This window comes from Bufo gargarizans, chromosome 2 (assembly GCF_014858855.1).
Source record: "Bufo gargarizans isolate SCDJY-AF-19 chromosome 2, ASM1485885v1, whole genome shotgun sequence".
NCBI lineage: Eukaryota > Metazoa > Chordata > Amphibia > Anura > Bufonidae > Bufo > Bufo gargarizans.
Genome location: NC_058081.1, coordinates 280,209,056 through 280,224,085, shown reverse-complemented (window position 1 = coordinate 280,224,085; position 15,030 = coordinate 280,209,056). Strand labels below are relative to the sequence as shown.

Genomic DNA, 15,030 nt, shown 5'->3' with positions numbered 1-15,030 from the left:
AGGAGGAATGTCCTACTCGTGCGCAGCTCTACCTCTTAGCATCCAGCCATGGCAGTTGCAGGCTGTGACAGCGGTGATATAACCATCAAAACACCCAGGAGGTGGAATCGGCATCCCTACCTGACCGCTCACAGGATTGTGTGGGCGGTACTCAATCGACCCACAATCCAGGAGGGTGGATTGGGAACTGCCAGAGGTCCTCCATTGGATTGCGCATGTGGATTAACAACCAAATGACCCAAGAGGGTGGACTGGGAATCCAGCAGCTGTGTTCCCCTGGCTTGTGCAGGTGGAGCATTATCAACCAAACGGCCCCGTAGGGCGGATTGGGAACCCTGCATCTGTGTTCCCCCCGGATCCGTGCAGGTGGAGCATTATCAACCAAACGGCCCCGTAGGGCGGATTGGGAATCCTTCAGATGTGCTCCCCCGGATCCGTGCAGGTGGAGTATTATCAACCAACGGCCTCAGCGGGCGGATTGGGAATCCTCAGATGTGCTCCCCTGGATTTGTGCAGGTGGAGCATTAATCAACCAAACGACCCCGTAGGGCGGATTGGGAATCCTTCAGATGCGCCCCCCTGTATTTTTGTAGGTGGAGTATTATCAACCAAACGGCCCCAGCGGGCGGATTGGGAATCCTCCAGATGTGCTCCCCTGTATGTGTGCAGGTGGAGTAATATCAACCAAACAGCCCAACGGGCGGATTGGGAATCCTGCAGATGTGCTCCCCTGCATTTGTGCAGGTGGAGCATTATCAACCAAACGGCCTCAGCGGGCGGATTGGGAATCCTTCAGATGTGCTCCCCTGTATTTGTGCAGGTGGAGCATTATCAACCAAACGGCCCGTATGGCGGATTGGGAATCCCTCAGATGTGCTCCCCTGGATTTCACCTGTGGTGGCCTATACACCAGACGACCCAGAAGGTGGTCTGGGAATTCTTCATGTGTGCATTCTCAACTAAACAGCCCCGGAGGGCGGATTGGGAAACTGTGAGCAGACCTGCCCTGTCCAGATAGGACATGGGCCCAGCCCCATACCCCACCACCAGGGTGGACATGCCGGCAGGAAGGGGTTAGGGTTAGGTTAACTTCCTAATCTAAGGTAATTGGCATGCAGAAAGGGGACACTCAGATAATGCAGTGTCGGCTGCAAACAAACGACTTGCCACAAAGGGTTAACCCGTATGGACAGAAGCCCAAACCTACATTGGGCCTGAGGTAATGTGGGGCCCTCGCCATGAATGGCCCACCTGAGGAAAAAGGTCCTCCATCTTATGATGAGGTGACCGGGGGGGAAGGGAGAAGGGGGAGGGGAAGGGCCGAGGTACTTACCCAATACGGACTACTCACCCCATCTTCATCCTCTTCTCTTCACCCTTTCTCAGAGTACCAGCAGAGTCACCTCTTCAGCCGCTGGCACACGAAGTGGCAGGAGACTGGAATGGCGGAGGGTCTCGCCGGATTCAGGTGACCCCCTTGGCTGGCGGGAAGCTGGGCTGCCCTGGTCCACTTTCGTTTCTTGGGGAGGGCGAGCGGTGAGGGATTCCGACACCGGCCTTGCTCCCGGGGTAGACAGAGTGGCTAGGCGACTCTGTTTCCCCAACCTAAAAGAGGAAAAAGATAAAATAATAAAAGTAAGCCGCCCTGCAAAAGCAGGGAGGTCTGCCTCCTACGACACTAAGCTAAAAACTGATATGCTCTCTCCAGGCTGGAGGGGGTATAGCCTGCGGGGGAGGAGTTATCACTTCTTAGCCTAGTGTCGCCTCCTAGTGGCAGCAAGCAGCTATACCCACGGTCTGTGTCCCCCAATGATACTAGCGAGAAAAAAAGATTTTTAGCCCAAAATGAGTAAAATGCATAAAAAATTATACTAGATGTATTACTAGAGAGAATATATAACACCACATGAACGTTACATGAAAATGAGAACTTTTTTGAATTTATTTATGAATAATGAACTCACCTGCCAAGAAACGGCACCTAAAATCGCTGTTGCTAGGAGGCTGAAGAATACCAAACGTTCAGAAATTAGGCAAAAATGGCGCATTCCTTTGGATGCCATAACTCTGTCAAGGCTGTTGTTATCTGATCTGTGTGTGTAATATACTTTATGGCAATCATTTAGCTTTGTATGAAAACCCCAGAGAGTAATTAAAAATATAATATGACAAATTAGCCAGAAAATACCAAAGATGGAGAAACCTGGAATGACAAAATACCAAAGATTTAAGTCACTTAGTTTAAAGGCAGCAAGAACAAAAAATACCACTTCAATCAATCCAACAGAGATGACTGAAAACCTTCTGCAAATTCTGCCTCGGTAGAGATATGGCTTCCACCGTTCGGTGACAGAAAGACCACTAAAATAGACATCAAGAAGTGGCTCGCTGATGATGCAGCAGAAAAAGCAGGACAATGCATAAGGATTAACAGGAATATCCAGTGATGGGAAAAACAACAAGGGGGCGAGGATGGCAAAAGTCCCCAGATTTGGAAGTGCAAGAAAGGATTTCATTCGTAAGTCAATAATTATCAGAGCAAATGCAGAGACCAGTAAGATGATGCTGATGGACTTCTGAACCAGCATGATGGTGCTAGCTATGGAAAAGCCAACTAATTCCAAAAATTCAGCCGAAGTCAGGAGAGTTGGACGATGGCGAGCATATCCACAGATTCTCTCCACTAGAGCACACATCGTTCTTATACCGATGGAGAAAACAAGCAGGTACTTTGTAGCTTCTTCTTTTCCATCGTACTTGAACTTTGAGTTGTCGATAAAACAGAGGAGACCAAGTAGAAATCCAAACCAAAGATTAGAAAGGCTCAGACTGGCAGCTTCCATGGAAAAATAGTAGTAGAGGATACTTGCAATTCCAAGGATGAACAGCCCCAGTATAAAGATGACCAGTATCAGAGCATCTGCCGTCTGTTCCCACCTAACATAAAGGCCCATACATATGGCCACTAAGAGACTTATCCTGGCTAAGTAGCCCAGATATCGGACAGAAGAATGCATGTTGACCTCTCGGTTTGCCTCTTCCAGTCGAGTCATTGCTGCATGCAAACAGTGACTAACGCAGTAACGGAGTGACCTACACATGTAAACCTGCGGCTAGTGTCTTTTTCACAAAAAATGGATTGTTCAGTTTTCATAGAGAATGTCCAACTTGCAGACCGTTTCTGATTTGTCTCATTTCACCAAGCAGCCTACAAATAAAAAGAAGAGAGTTAGCACCAACCTGAGAACGTAAATCATAGTACTTAGTAAGGCTACTTTCACACTAGCATTCCGCTGTCCGCTCATGAGCTCCGTTTGAAGGAGCTCACGAGCGGAGCAGAACGCTTCCGTCCAGCCCTGATGCAGTCTGAATGGATGCGGATCCGCTCAGACTGCATCAGTCAGTCTGGCGGCGTTCAGCCTCCGCTCCGCTCGCCTCCGCACGGCCAGGCGGACAGCTGAACGCTGCTTGCAGCGTTCAGCTGTCCGCCTGGCCGTGCGAATCCGTCAAGACTTACAATGTAAGTCAATGGGAACGGATCCGCTTGAAGATGACACCATATGGCTCAATCTTCAAGCGGATCCGTCCCCCATTGACTTTACATTGAAAGTCTGAACGGATCCGCTCAGGCTACTTTCGCACTTAGAAATTTTTCTAAGTTATTAATGCAGACGGATCCGTACTGAACGGAGCCTCCGTCTGCATTAATATGATCGGATCCGTTCAGAACGGATCCGATCAAACGCAAGTGTGAAAGTAGCCTAATAATGTAAAAGAAGTGACAAGCACGGATACTGTATTCCATTCTCCACTTCAGGCATTACAAATCTTTACCAAAAGTCCAATTCTGTGAAACTAGATACATTATCAGAGACAAAGTGAATCTGGCAGATTATTTCTATTGTTCTGTCTGACATCAGGATATGACAGAGGGTAAGAAGCCGAGCTCTGTGATATATAGGTTTCTATGTTTGATAGCATGATAGCAGATCAAATCCTGACAGGACTCCTAGGAGAGACATTAGGAGTCCTGATTACCCCGCCCACACATGATGATTGACAGCTCTGCCGGGATTGGTTTGTATATTCTTTTCTCAGGGAAGACAAAGGCAGCAGAAGAACTTGACAGGTCACTAACTGCACATCGTCCATGCTTGGACAAAGAGTAGGCATACACAGCATAATTCCTATTTGAGAAAAGAACTCCAAAGAACAGGTTGTACGGTATAGAAAATTAGAACTCCATTAGTGCACTCAGATCTATTTACTGATGCTCCCTCCCATCTTATCATGGGTTCATCCTGCAGCTCGGCCTCCTCGGATTGGCTGCTGTGTGCAAACATAAGTCTATCACAGGATCACGAGGACGTTACTGCAAAAAGAGAAGATTTTCATAAAGGGGCATTGCTACCACTGAAAACAATGGGAGGCAGTTTCTGTGCGGCCGCCTGGCAGATTTGGCGCAGAATTTGCAACATGTTCCGTTGTCAAAATCTGTGTATGAACAGCAACTTTAGGGGTGGACTGGCCATAGACCCTACAGGGAAACTTCCTGGTGGACCGATACACAGGGGGCCGCCCGAGCCCTCCTCATGGCCACTGCCTGGGTACATAAGGATCTGATGCTCTCAGCATTTATTCATGCTAGGAGAGCAACAGGTACTTATACAACTGGTCAGCAGTCACAGGTGCCATCCTGAACTCAACTGTATCAAAGTCTTCAGGACAGTGATACAGATGAATACTGTGGTGAAGGCGGCAGTATTTTTTGCTGCAAAGCGGTGTTTGATTCTGCTGAAGCAGTATTTTTTGCCACTCTATAGAATTGCTGGTTCCCCCTACCATAGGTCGCAATAACGCCTGTACAAGCGTCATAGACGCCTATTCAGGTCACTTTACTCCCTGATACACCTTAGACTTTTCCCTGGCATTCATCAGCGAGCGCTGCTGCCTGAAACAACCAATAACAAGGCTCATAACAGTGAGGAGTTATTGGTCAGTTTGAGCGGGCTGCTGGAGCTTATGGCACACCGCTCTGAAGAGAGGAAGGAGGGGACCGATCCTTACTGGCGGGGTAAGTGGCCTTGCTGTACAATTTAGTGGGGGTCCGAGAACCTTGTTTTTCTCTATAATGAGGAGTCTGAAGCGCTCAGCCGAGTGCGGTCTCTGCTCCCTGCTGAGTGCGGTACTGAAGACGGCCTTAATAGAAGGTCTAGGGGACCGTCTTCACTACGGTGCTCACCAGTGAGGAAAAGTGGCTGAGCGCTGCAGACTCCTGCTTATAGAAGTCAGCGGGGGTCCCAGCGCTGGACACGCCAACAGGAGACCTCCATAACGGACAGACCTGTCACCCGTAGACCTCTATGTCACCTGTCAGCTTTCCTATGAATCCATCAAGGATAATTCATTGCAGCATGTTCCATCAGATGCTGAACTAGAGACATTGTGTGCTATAAGGATTTCTTCTGTAATGCGGCGCCGCATGGTGCTACAAGGACTGCATGTGGCCATTTACAGCCTCCAGGACATACAGTCCCTCTGCCAAGTGCATGAAGCCTTCGCTGTAAAACTGTACAATCCAATAACCACAGCGGTGGTGGCAATTTTGTGGCATGAGTCATGGAAGACAAACTCCCCTTTATAGCAAGATCAAGCATAACACAAAATGACAGCCTCTATCAGCAACCTCCGGCACTCCACCTGTTCTGAAACTACAACTCCCAGTATCCTCCTTTCACTTCTTTAGGAGTTACAAGAACAGATGAGCAAGTGTGCATGCTGGGTGTTGTAGTTTCACAGCAGCTGGAGTGCCGAAGGTTGCTGCTCCCTAGATCTACAGGCGAGCCTGGTGGTTATCACTGCGTGATGTCATCATCCAGATCCACAACAATGACTGTGGCGGTGCGAGCACCTGGCACCAGAGGTATGTGCCTAGGTCTTTCGCTTGTGCCCTTGGCACCAGCATGCACCACCATCCATTGTGCCTGTGTCCTGCTCTGCCCGTGCCTCAGGTCTCTTCAGAGTCTACCACCAACCCCCGGTGGCACGACATACCCACCTGAGAGCTCATCTACAAGGACGTAACTTTGGTGGGCAGCAATGGCCACGTGATGGGTGGCAAACCCCAGTGACCAGCGGCACAGAAACAGCAGCAAAAATGTAAGGGATTGTCCCAAGATCAACACTATTTACCTATCCATACTTGACCCAGAGAACACTAGAACCTGGTAACCAAGGTGGGGCCCCCAGCGATCATGTACTTGAAGGGGACATGTCTGTTTTAGTAACAACTTGCATTTCTTAGGCAATAACAATCCTGGGGAGTCAAATCTTGTGACTCTATATTGTACCATTCCTCAGTTAATCCTACTAGAACTTATGAACAAATTGCTAGTAGACTGCAATAAAGGTCCAGCAGGGGGTTAACAGTTGACAGCACTGATTGATATTAATATCAGGCTGTGCAGTGACACAATAGAGGCGTATGCGTCATGATGAATTTACTCTGGGGGTCACCAACATTACAGAGATACCAGTTTAATTACTTTTGCTCGGGAAACATTTATTTTTTTGTTGCTATACTTGGAGCCCCATAATTTTTACAATTGTCCATCAAAAGCTGAGTGTGAGGAACCAGCTGTAGATGTTCTGGGGTACACGTGACTTTGTATGAATCTGGGGGTCTGACTGCTGGGAGGCCAAGGGCTTCATTCCCCCAGTCTGATGGAGCAGCAGGTTGTGTGTGTGCCCAGCTGCTCCATTCATTCTCTATGGGATCTCGGAAATAGCTATGCACTGTACTCAGCTATGGTATTTCCAGCGGTCCCACAGAGAATGCTGCTCCATCAGACTGGGGGGAACTGGACCCCATTTGGCATCGGTGGGGGTCTCAGAGGTCAGACCCCCAACGATCAGAGAGTTATCCTCTATCCACATAATAGGGCACAACCCCTTTAATAATGATACATTTTAGGATGGGAAAGGCTGTGGGGGAGACTTATAAAAACTGGTGAAAAGGAAAGCTGGTGTGGTTGTCCATAGCAACCGGTATGATCCTTTCATTTTCCAAAGTAGCTTTAAAAAATATATATATATTAAAGTTGGAATCATTGGTTACTAAGGGCAACTACAGCAGTTTTCCTTTACACCAGTTTGGATAAATCTCCCCCAATGTTTTTCTTTAACGACATTAAACGCAGTAATAAATGACGCCATGTACAACCCTGAGCGCTGCGGCATTGCGTCTGCCGTAACGTATAGCTGGCTCCGGCTGTCAGTGCCATGGGGCAGCTCCTGTGCCATCCTGCAACATGGCGCAGCATACTACTTATATTGTCCCAAAATCTGTGAAGGAGGCCCCTGAGATGGCAGATGTCACCCAGGCCTTGTGACTAAACTAAGCCCATGTGTATGGCCAGGTGACCTGTATACACTGGGCCCAGGGACAGACTGTACAAATACTGCAGCAACCAATAAAGTGACATAAGAAAACCCCTGTAATGCAGGGAATAACAGGGACTTCCAGTCAGACCCAGGTTTATATGTACACTTAGCCAGCAAGGCGTGCTGCATTGTGGGAAGTTCCCGAGGAAACTGCAGGTCCCAGCATAACCGGCAGCTCCACCGGCAGCCCCTGCTCGTGGACAGCAGGTTCGGTACTCACCGGCGCCTTGCCGCTGCCACGCACGGCCGCAGTTACTGCTCTCTCGGTAAAGCCATTAAAGTTTCCTTGTTTCCGCAAACGCCGCCATGTTGAAGCCGTGTCACTAGCGAGGGAAAGCAGGAAGGGACAAACCACCTATCGCAGCGCTCAGCTTCGCGACCTTTACCACAGTGAATGACAGGCATGAGCCGCAGCGCCTATTTCCTGGAGACCTGTCCAATGCAAGGTGTATTAGTAAATCCCGGGAGACGTGATGACTTCTGCCGAAGGGTTTCTTTACATTTCATGGAACCGGTTAGGGATACTGGCCCTTCCCCCACAAGGTCAGAGTGCCCCCATATATAGTGCCAAACAGAGTGCCAAGTTAAAGGTACCAATACTGTAACGTGTAATAAGGACGAGGCTGAAGTTGGTTTCTTATTCGTCCAGTTTCTTATTCACTGAAGTTGGTTTCTTATTCGGCAGTTTCTTATACATTACTATGACAAATAAACCTTTTTGCCTCTTATTCCTCTGCAGTAAATCTGTTTTTTTTCTACATAAATGTTAAATATTATTTGTGAACAATCAGATTAATAAAAAAAATCTACATTATTGGTGTTTTTACTGAAAAAAAAATAGTGAAAAATGGATGGAAAAATATGCATTTTGAATAAGTAACTGAGGAATATAAGGGGTTAAACACCGTTGGGCCACTAATCTAAGGGTGGAAATATAAAGAGTAAGGACCCCTCTATAACACCCAACTGTATCCAGCCTCGCCCAAACTGTGGATTGGCATTAAAACAGGTGCCAACCTTGCCAACTATATACATTTTCAGCATTTTGAATAAGTAACTGGTGATTTTAAGGGGTTAAACGCTGTTGGGCCACTAAACTAAGGGTGGAAATATACAGAGTAAGGACCCCTCCATAACACCCAACTGTACCCAGCCTGGCCCAAACTGTGGATTGGCAGGAAAACAGGTGCCAACCTTGCCAACTATATACATTTTCAGCATTTTGAATAAGTAACTGAGGAATTTAAGGGGTTAAATGCCGTTGGGCCACTAATCTAAGGGTGGAAATATAAAGAGTGAGGACCCCTCTATAATACCCAACTGTATCCAGCCTGGCCCAAACTGTAGATTGGCATTAAAATAGGTGCCAACCTTGCCAACTATATACATTTTCAGCATTTTGAATAAGTAACTGAGGAATTTAAGGGGTTAAACGCCGTTGGGCCACTAATCAAAGGGTGAAAATATAAAGAGTAAGGGCCCCTTTTTGTCATTCGTGATATTTGAATTTTTATATCATTGAGATTGGTAGCATTTTGAAGAACTGCAAATGAATACAGGAACAGTTTTTTTGTATCCTTATTTGTATTTGTTCTGTGTGTTTTTACAGAAATTAGTTTTCTCATATGTGCTGCACAGATGTGTAAAACAGTGAAATCACAGGATCTTTTACCTTCACAGACTAAAAAGCACTTTTTTAGGTATTCGGTAATACTAACTTGATTAAATGCATGTAACGTTGCATGAATAAGTGCCCAACTAAAATCAACTTCTATTTTTTGCGGTGTTAGTTTTTTATTACAAATATTTGTGAAGTCCCGACATAAACAGGCTAGCCAATGTTGTATAGTTGGTGTACTGTGGTCCGAGGAGACCAGTTCTGCAAGTGGCACAACAACCTTCTTTGGTTTCTGTAAATTAATGCATAAAGCATAATATAGTATTTTTTGATTTATGTCTTGTGGCTTTCTTATGACTGATCCAGTTGCATCAAGATAAAGGTTGCATATTTGTGAATTTTGTAAATCTTTTAAGAGGTACAATTGAGTGTCTGAGTACATGTGTATTATAAATGGCACCATTCCTATATATTGTATATAGGCATGCTTTGTTAGACACTGCAAGTGTGATAGAACAAATTACATCAAAAATTACAGAAAACGGAAATATGTAGTATCATTAATACATGACTGAATCAAAAATAGAAAATTAAAGAATTACAAATAGAAAAATAACAAATTAAAAAATGGCCATCACTACTGGAGTAAGTATTAATCATCAGGTCCACAATCAATTCATATTCCATTTCAATATATGTTCATAATACATATATGCAAGAAAATAGAAGATATTGCGAAAACATGATTTCAAGGGATATTATAACATATGCTTCCAATAAAATGATAAACACAATGTGGTGTCTGTTCCGTCCATTTTCAGGATGTGGTAACTGCCGTATTGGTGACCGTTATCTGCATGTATGGTAGAAAAATTGTAAAGGAGTGTAGTGTACGGGAGAGTAATACCCCGTCACTACAGAAGGGTCACTTGGGTACTGTCGTTCCCCCTGTATTTATGGGGAGGTTGGTATAAAACATCTTGTTAATGTAATGCTATGTACTTCCTGTTACTGTGAAATGTGCATGTGCAGGCCGGCTAGGGTGTCATTCCAGCTCTGAGTCACTAGAGGGAGCTAGGGAACCCTAGTTTATATAAGGCCCAGTCAGGGAGTAGAAAAGCAGCAGACAGTGGGAAAAGGAGTCAGAGATGATCCTGTGTCTGAGTCAAGGCCAGGCTATGGGCCTGTGAGAGTAGAGCAGGCCTGAAGCCTGCCGACTAGGAGAGGGTAGTATAGGCCCTGTAACCGGGTTCCGGATACAAGGAAAAGGTTCCCCTCCTGAGTCATCATCCGTTTTAGCTGAAACATCATAAGCAACCAGCCGGGACACAGAATACAACAGAGGCCAATCTGATAAAGCAAGAGGTACTCAAGATAACAGAGGAGGTACTAGATAAAGACAGCTTCAAGAATACGCCAGAGATAGGGCATTAGACCTTGGAGAATAAGTCACATGTTTCAGGACCAGTCAGGAATAGAGTGCAAGCCGCCTGTACTGCAACTCCTGTGATTAACACTCTGTAAAGAACCTTGCTATAACCGGCCAGTCTGTAACTTCTAAGAACCAACTGTATTCAAATGCAAACCAACTGTCTTCCATGGAACTGCGCTTCCAACTGCGTCCATGCATGATTCTCGCTGACATTCAGTAAAGTTCCAGTTTTGGTTGGCTATCCCGTGGTTGTTCCGTTATTCCACATTACTTTACACGGCGTGTCACCGTTTAATTGACACTGGCGTCACGAACATTAAATACCTGCCTGTTCCAGCATCTGCCCAGATTGAAGACGACAGTGGATCCCAGGTTAGTGGGTTACTCTGCACTACAAAGGCCAGCATACACTACTGACCCCCTGGGACACTGCAGGAGTCTTATATCAACTCAACATCGATTTATGCATGGGACTATAGGGAATAGAAAACTTCATATTGGGATCATTGTAGTCAGTGATAGAGGTGACAAATCCACTGATAGTAATATCTGCTTCTGGGTAAAAATTCTAAGTATCTTGGTCATGATCCCCATTGTAAGACTTACCTATGCCGCAGTCGGTAGCCTGGATAGAAGGAGGTGTACACACCTGGTGAGTTGGTGCATGTAGCACTACAGAGTAAGTGGTGTGCCTATGGTCCGCATAATGTCACTTATTTATAGGAGGTCTAGTAATTAAATTTGAATTACCGCCCAAATGGCAGCCTGCGTGCTTTCTCCACGCTCCAAACATGGTGCGTTCCATCCGCCGGAAGTGAATCGGGCGGTGGAACGCATCAAACCGGAAATGCGTTCCATTGGAACCGGAAGTGCGTTCCAACGACCGGAAGTGAGCTGCCCGTGGATCGCAACCTTGGTACCAGCGGCAGGTGTGGTATAGGTGACAGATAGAAGGTACAGTTTGAATCAAGGGTGAAGATTACCTCACATTATCCTAGGGAAATGGCAATTTGATAACTTCTATGGAAAATAGGAAATAATGAAGCCAAAATGTTGTGAAACGGGAAAGGTGAAAAGATAAAAGCACATAAGAAGTGTAAAGAATAATCAGTTGGAGATAAAACAAGGGAAAGAAAGGAGGCAGAGTTCATAAAGAAAGAAGAAGAAGAAGAAAAGAAGAAAAGAAAAAGATGAAGGGAGGAAAGTTATATATATAGATATAGTGAAAACTATATACCATGGGGCTGAGAAAGGATACTGATATGCGGCACGTAGTCAGGAGATCAGAGGGCCTATGTGAGATATGGAGAGAAAAAAATATCAGGTTAATTTGGATGTATAGCCAAACATTCTGCAGATGGGGGAGGGGGGGGGGGGGAGAGGGGAAACATGCCGAATGGTCCTCTATATTCGTCATTATATATCTAGAGTAAGCTCTGTACCTCGTAATCCCTATTCATGCCCTTTGGGGTCAGGGTTTGTAATGTATGAATCCAATACGCCTCCCTATTTTTTAGTGTCTTGATCCTATTGCCTCCCCTCCTGGGTGGCGGTACCTGTTCTATCACTTGGAACCTTAGTTGGGCTATGGTATGTCTTGCCTCATAGAAGTGTGCCGGGACTGGTAAAAGTAGATTTTGGCGTCGGATGGTGGACTTATGTTGACAAATCCTATCACGTACTTTCTGGGAAGTTTCCCCTACATATGCCAGGCCACAAGGGCATTTTATGATGTAGACAACAAATTCCGAGTCACAGGTAAAGAAACCCCTTACATCTATTGCTTTTCCTGTATGTGGATGGAATATGGTTGAACCTTTTTGTATATTGGAGCACTGAAAGCAATGTAGACATGGAAAAATGCCTCTCCTCTGGGTGTGTAGGAATTTTTGTTGTGGGGGGTGTATGCCTGGGCCTATATCTGCTCTTACCAAGGTGTCTCGTAGGTTCTTAGGTCTTCGATTACATGGTAATATAGGGTTACTAAACTCTTCTATTTTAGCTACAGTTCACCATTCACCATAATAATCTGTCCATTGAATTTTTGGACACATTAGTTATAAAGCACCTCTCTGGTAGATTAACAACTGATTTATACCGTAAACCAACTGACAAAAACAACTTACTACATTTTAGTAGCTTTCACCCTCCGGCGACAAAGAAATCCCTCCCTAATTCCCAGTTCAAAAGGGTAGCGAACATAGTTGAGGACACACCAACCTGCAACATGAGAATAGAAGAAATGAAACAGCGATTTAGGGACAGGGGATACCCAACACACATTCTAGAGACCCCACAAAAGAAGCGGAGACAATGTAATATATCCAAACGCATTCCATTTGTACACACCTTTCACCCGAGTTCAGTGAAGGCCCTTAACATCATTCGGAGTCACTGGCCCCTCCTGAAGAAAGCGTACCCTAAAATAGAAGAGTTTAGTAACCCTATATTACCATGTAATCGAAGACCTAAGAACCTACGAGACACCTTGGTAAGAGCAGATATAGGCCCAGGCATACACCCCCCACAACAAAAATTCCTACACACCCAGAGGAGAGGCACTTTTCCATGTCTACATTGCTTTCAGTGCTCCAATATACAAAAAGGTTCAACCATATTCCATCCACATACAGGAAAAGCAATAGATGTAAGGGGTTTCTTTACCTGTGACTCGGAATTTGTTGTCTACATCATAAAATGCCCTTGTGGCCTGGCATATGTAGGGGAAACTTCCCAGAAAGTACGTGATAGGATTTGTCAACATAAGTCCACCATCCGACGCCAAAATCTACTTTTACCAGTCCCGGCACACTTCTATGAGGCAAGACATACCATAGCCCAACTAAGGTTCCAAGTGATAGAACAGGTACAGCCACCCAGGAGGGGAGGCAATAGGATCAAGACACTAAAAAATAGGGAGGCGTATTGGATTCATACATTACAAACCCTGACCCCAAAGGGCATGAATAGGGATTACGAGGTACAGAGCTTACTCTAGGTATATAATGACGAATATAGAGGACCATTCGGCATGTTTCCCCTCTCCCCCCCCCCCCTCCCCCATCTGCAGAATGTTTGGCTATACATCCAAATTAACCTGATATTTTTTTCTCTCCATATCTCACATAGGCCCTCTGATCTCCTGACTACGTGCCGCATATCAGTATCCTTTCTCAGCCCCTAGGTATATAGTTTTCACTATATCTATATATATAACTTTCCTCCCTTCATCTTTTTCTTTTCTTCTTTTCTTCTTCTTCTTCTTTCTTTATGAACTCTGCCTCCTTTCTTTCCCTTGTTTTATCTCCAACTGATTATTCTTTACACTTCTTATGTGCTTTTATCTTTTCACCTTTCCCCTGTTTCACAACATTTTGGCTTCATTATTTCCTATTTTCCATAGAAGTTATCAAATTGCCATTTCCCTAGGATAATGTGAGGTAATCTTCACCCTTGATTCAAACTGTACCTTCTATCTGTCACCTATACCACACCTGCCGCTGGTACCAAGGTTGCGATCCACGGGCAGCTCACTTCCGGTCGTTGGAACGCACTTCCGGTTCCAATGGAACGCATTTCCGGTTTGATGCGTTCCACCGCCCGATTCACTTCCGGCGGATGGAACGCACCATGTTTGGAGCGTGGAGAAAGCACGCAGGCTGCCATTTGGGCGGTAATTCAAATTTAATTACTAGACCTCCTATAAATAAGTGACATTATGCGGACCATAGGCACACCACTTACTCTGTAGTGCTACATGCACCAACTCACCAGGTGTGTACACCTCCTTCTATCCAGGCTACCGACTGCGGCATAGGTAAGTCTCACAATGGGGATCATGACCAAGATACTTAGAATTTTTACCCAGAAGCAGATATTACTATCAGTGGATTTGTCACCTCTATCACTGACTACAATGATCCCAATATGAAGTGTCTATTCCCTATAGTCCCATGCATAAATCGATGTTGAGTTGATATAAGACTCCTTTACAATTTTTCTACCATACATGCAGATAACGGTCACCAATACGGCAGTTACCACATCCTGAAAATGGACGGAACAGACACCACATTGTGTTTATCATTTTATTGGAAGCATATGTTATAATATCCCTTGAAATCATGTTTTGTAATATCTTCTATTTTCTTGCATATATGTATTATGAACATATATTGAAATGGAATATGAATTGATTGTGGACCTGATGATTAATACTTACTCCAGTAGTGATGGCCATTTTTTAATTTGTTATTTTTCTATTTGTAATTCTTTAATTTTCTATTTTTGATTCAGTCATGTATTAATGATACTACATATTTCCGTTTTCTGTAATTTTTGATGTAATTTGTTCTATCACACTTGCAGTGTCTGACGAAGGCCTATGTGCCGAAAACGTTCACACGAGATTGCCACATGTCTATCTAATTAATGCAAAAATAAAAGCATTTCAACCGAAGCTCTAATGCTGTGATCTTTATTCAACTGTAACTGGGGTGGGAACCCTATTCACAGCTGGACCAATACGGAGTGCAAC

At 45.0% G+C, this 15,030-nt stretch overlaps 1 protein-coding gene across 1 annotated transcript in view; it reads right to left on the bottom strand.

The window, feature by feature from the left end:
* Positions 1 to 8,170, bottom strand: part of TMEM168 (transmembrane protein 168) — a 35,510-nt gene extending 27,340 nt beyond the window's left edge. Inside the window, exons 1-2 of the mRNA XM_044280317.1 lie at positions 7,664 to 8,170; positions 1,965 to 3,208 (exon numbers count right to left, since the gene is read on the bottom strand). Coding sequence (XP_044136252.1) covers positions 1,965 to 3,101 — 1,137 coding nt within the window. The 5' untranslated portion in view covers positions 3,102 to 3,208; positions 7,664 to 8,170. The remainder of the gene's footprint in view (positions 1 to 1,964; positions 3,209 to 7,663) is intronic.
* Between the last annotated feature and the right edge of the window lie 6,860 nt (positions 8,171 to 15,030).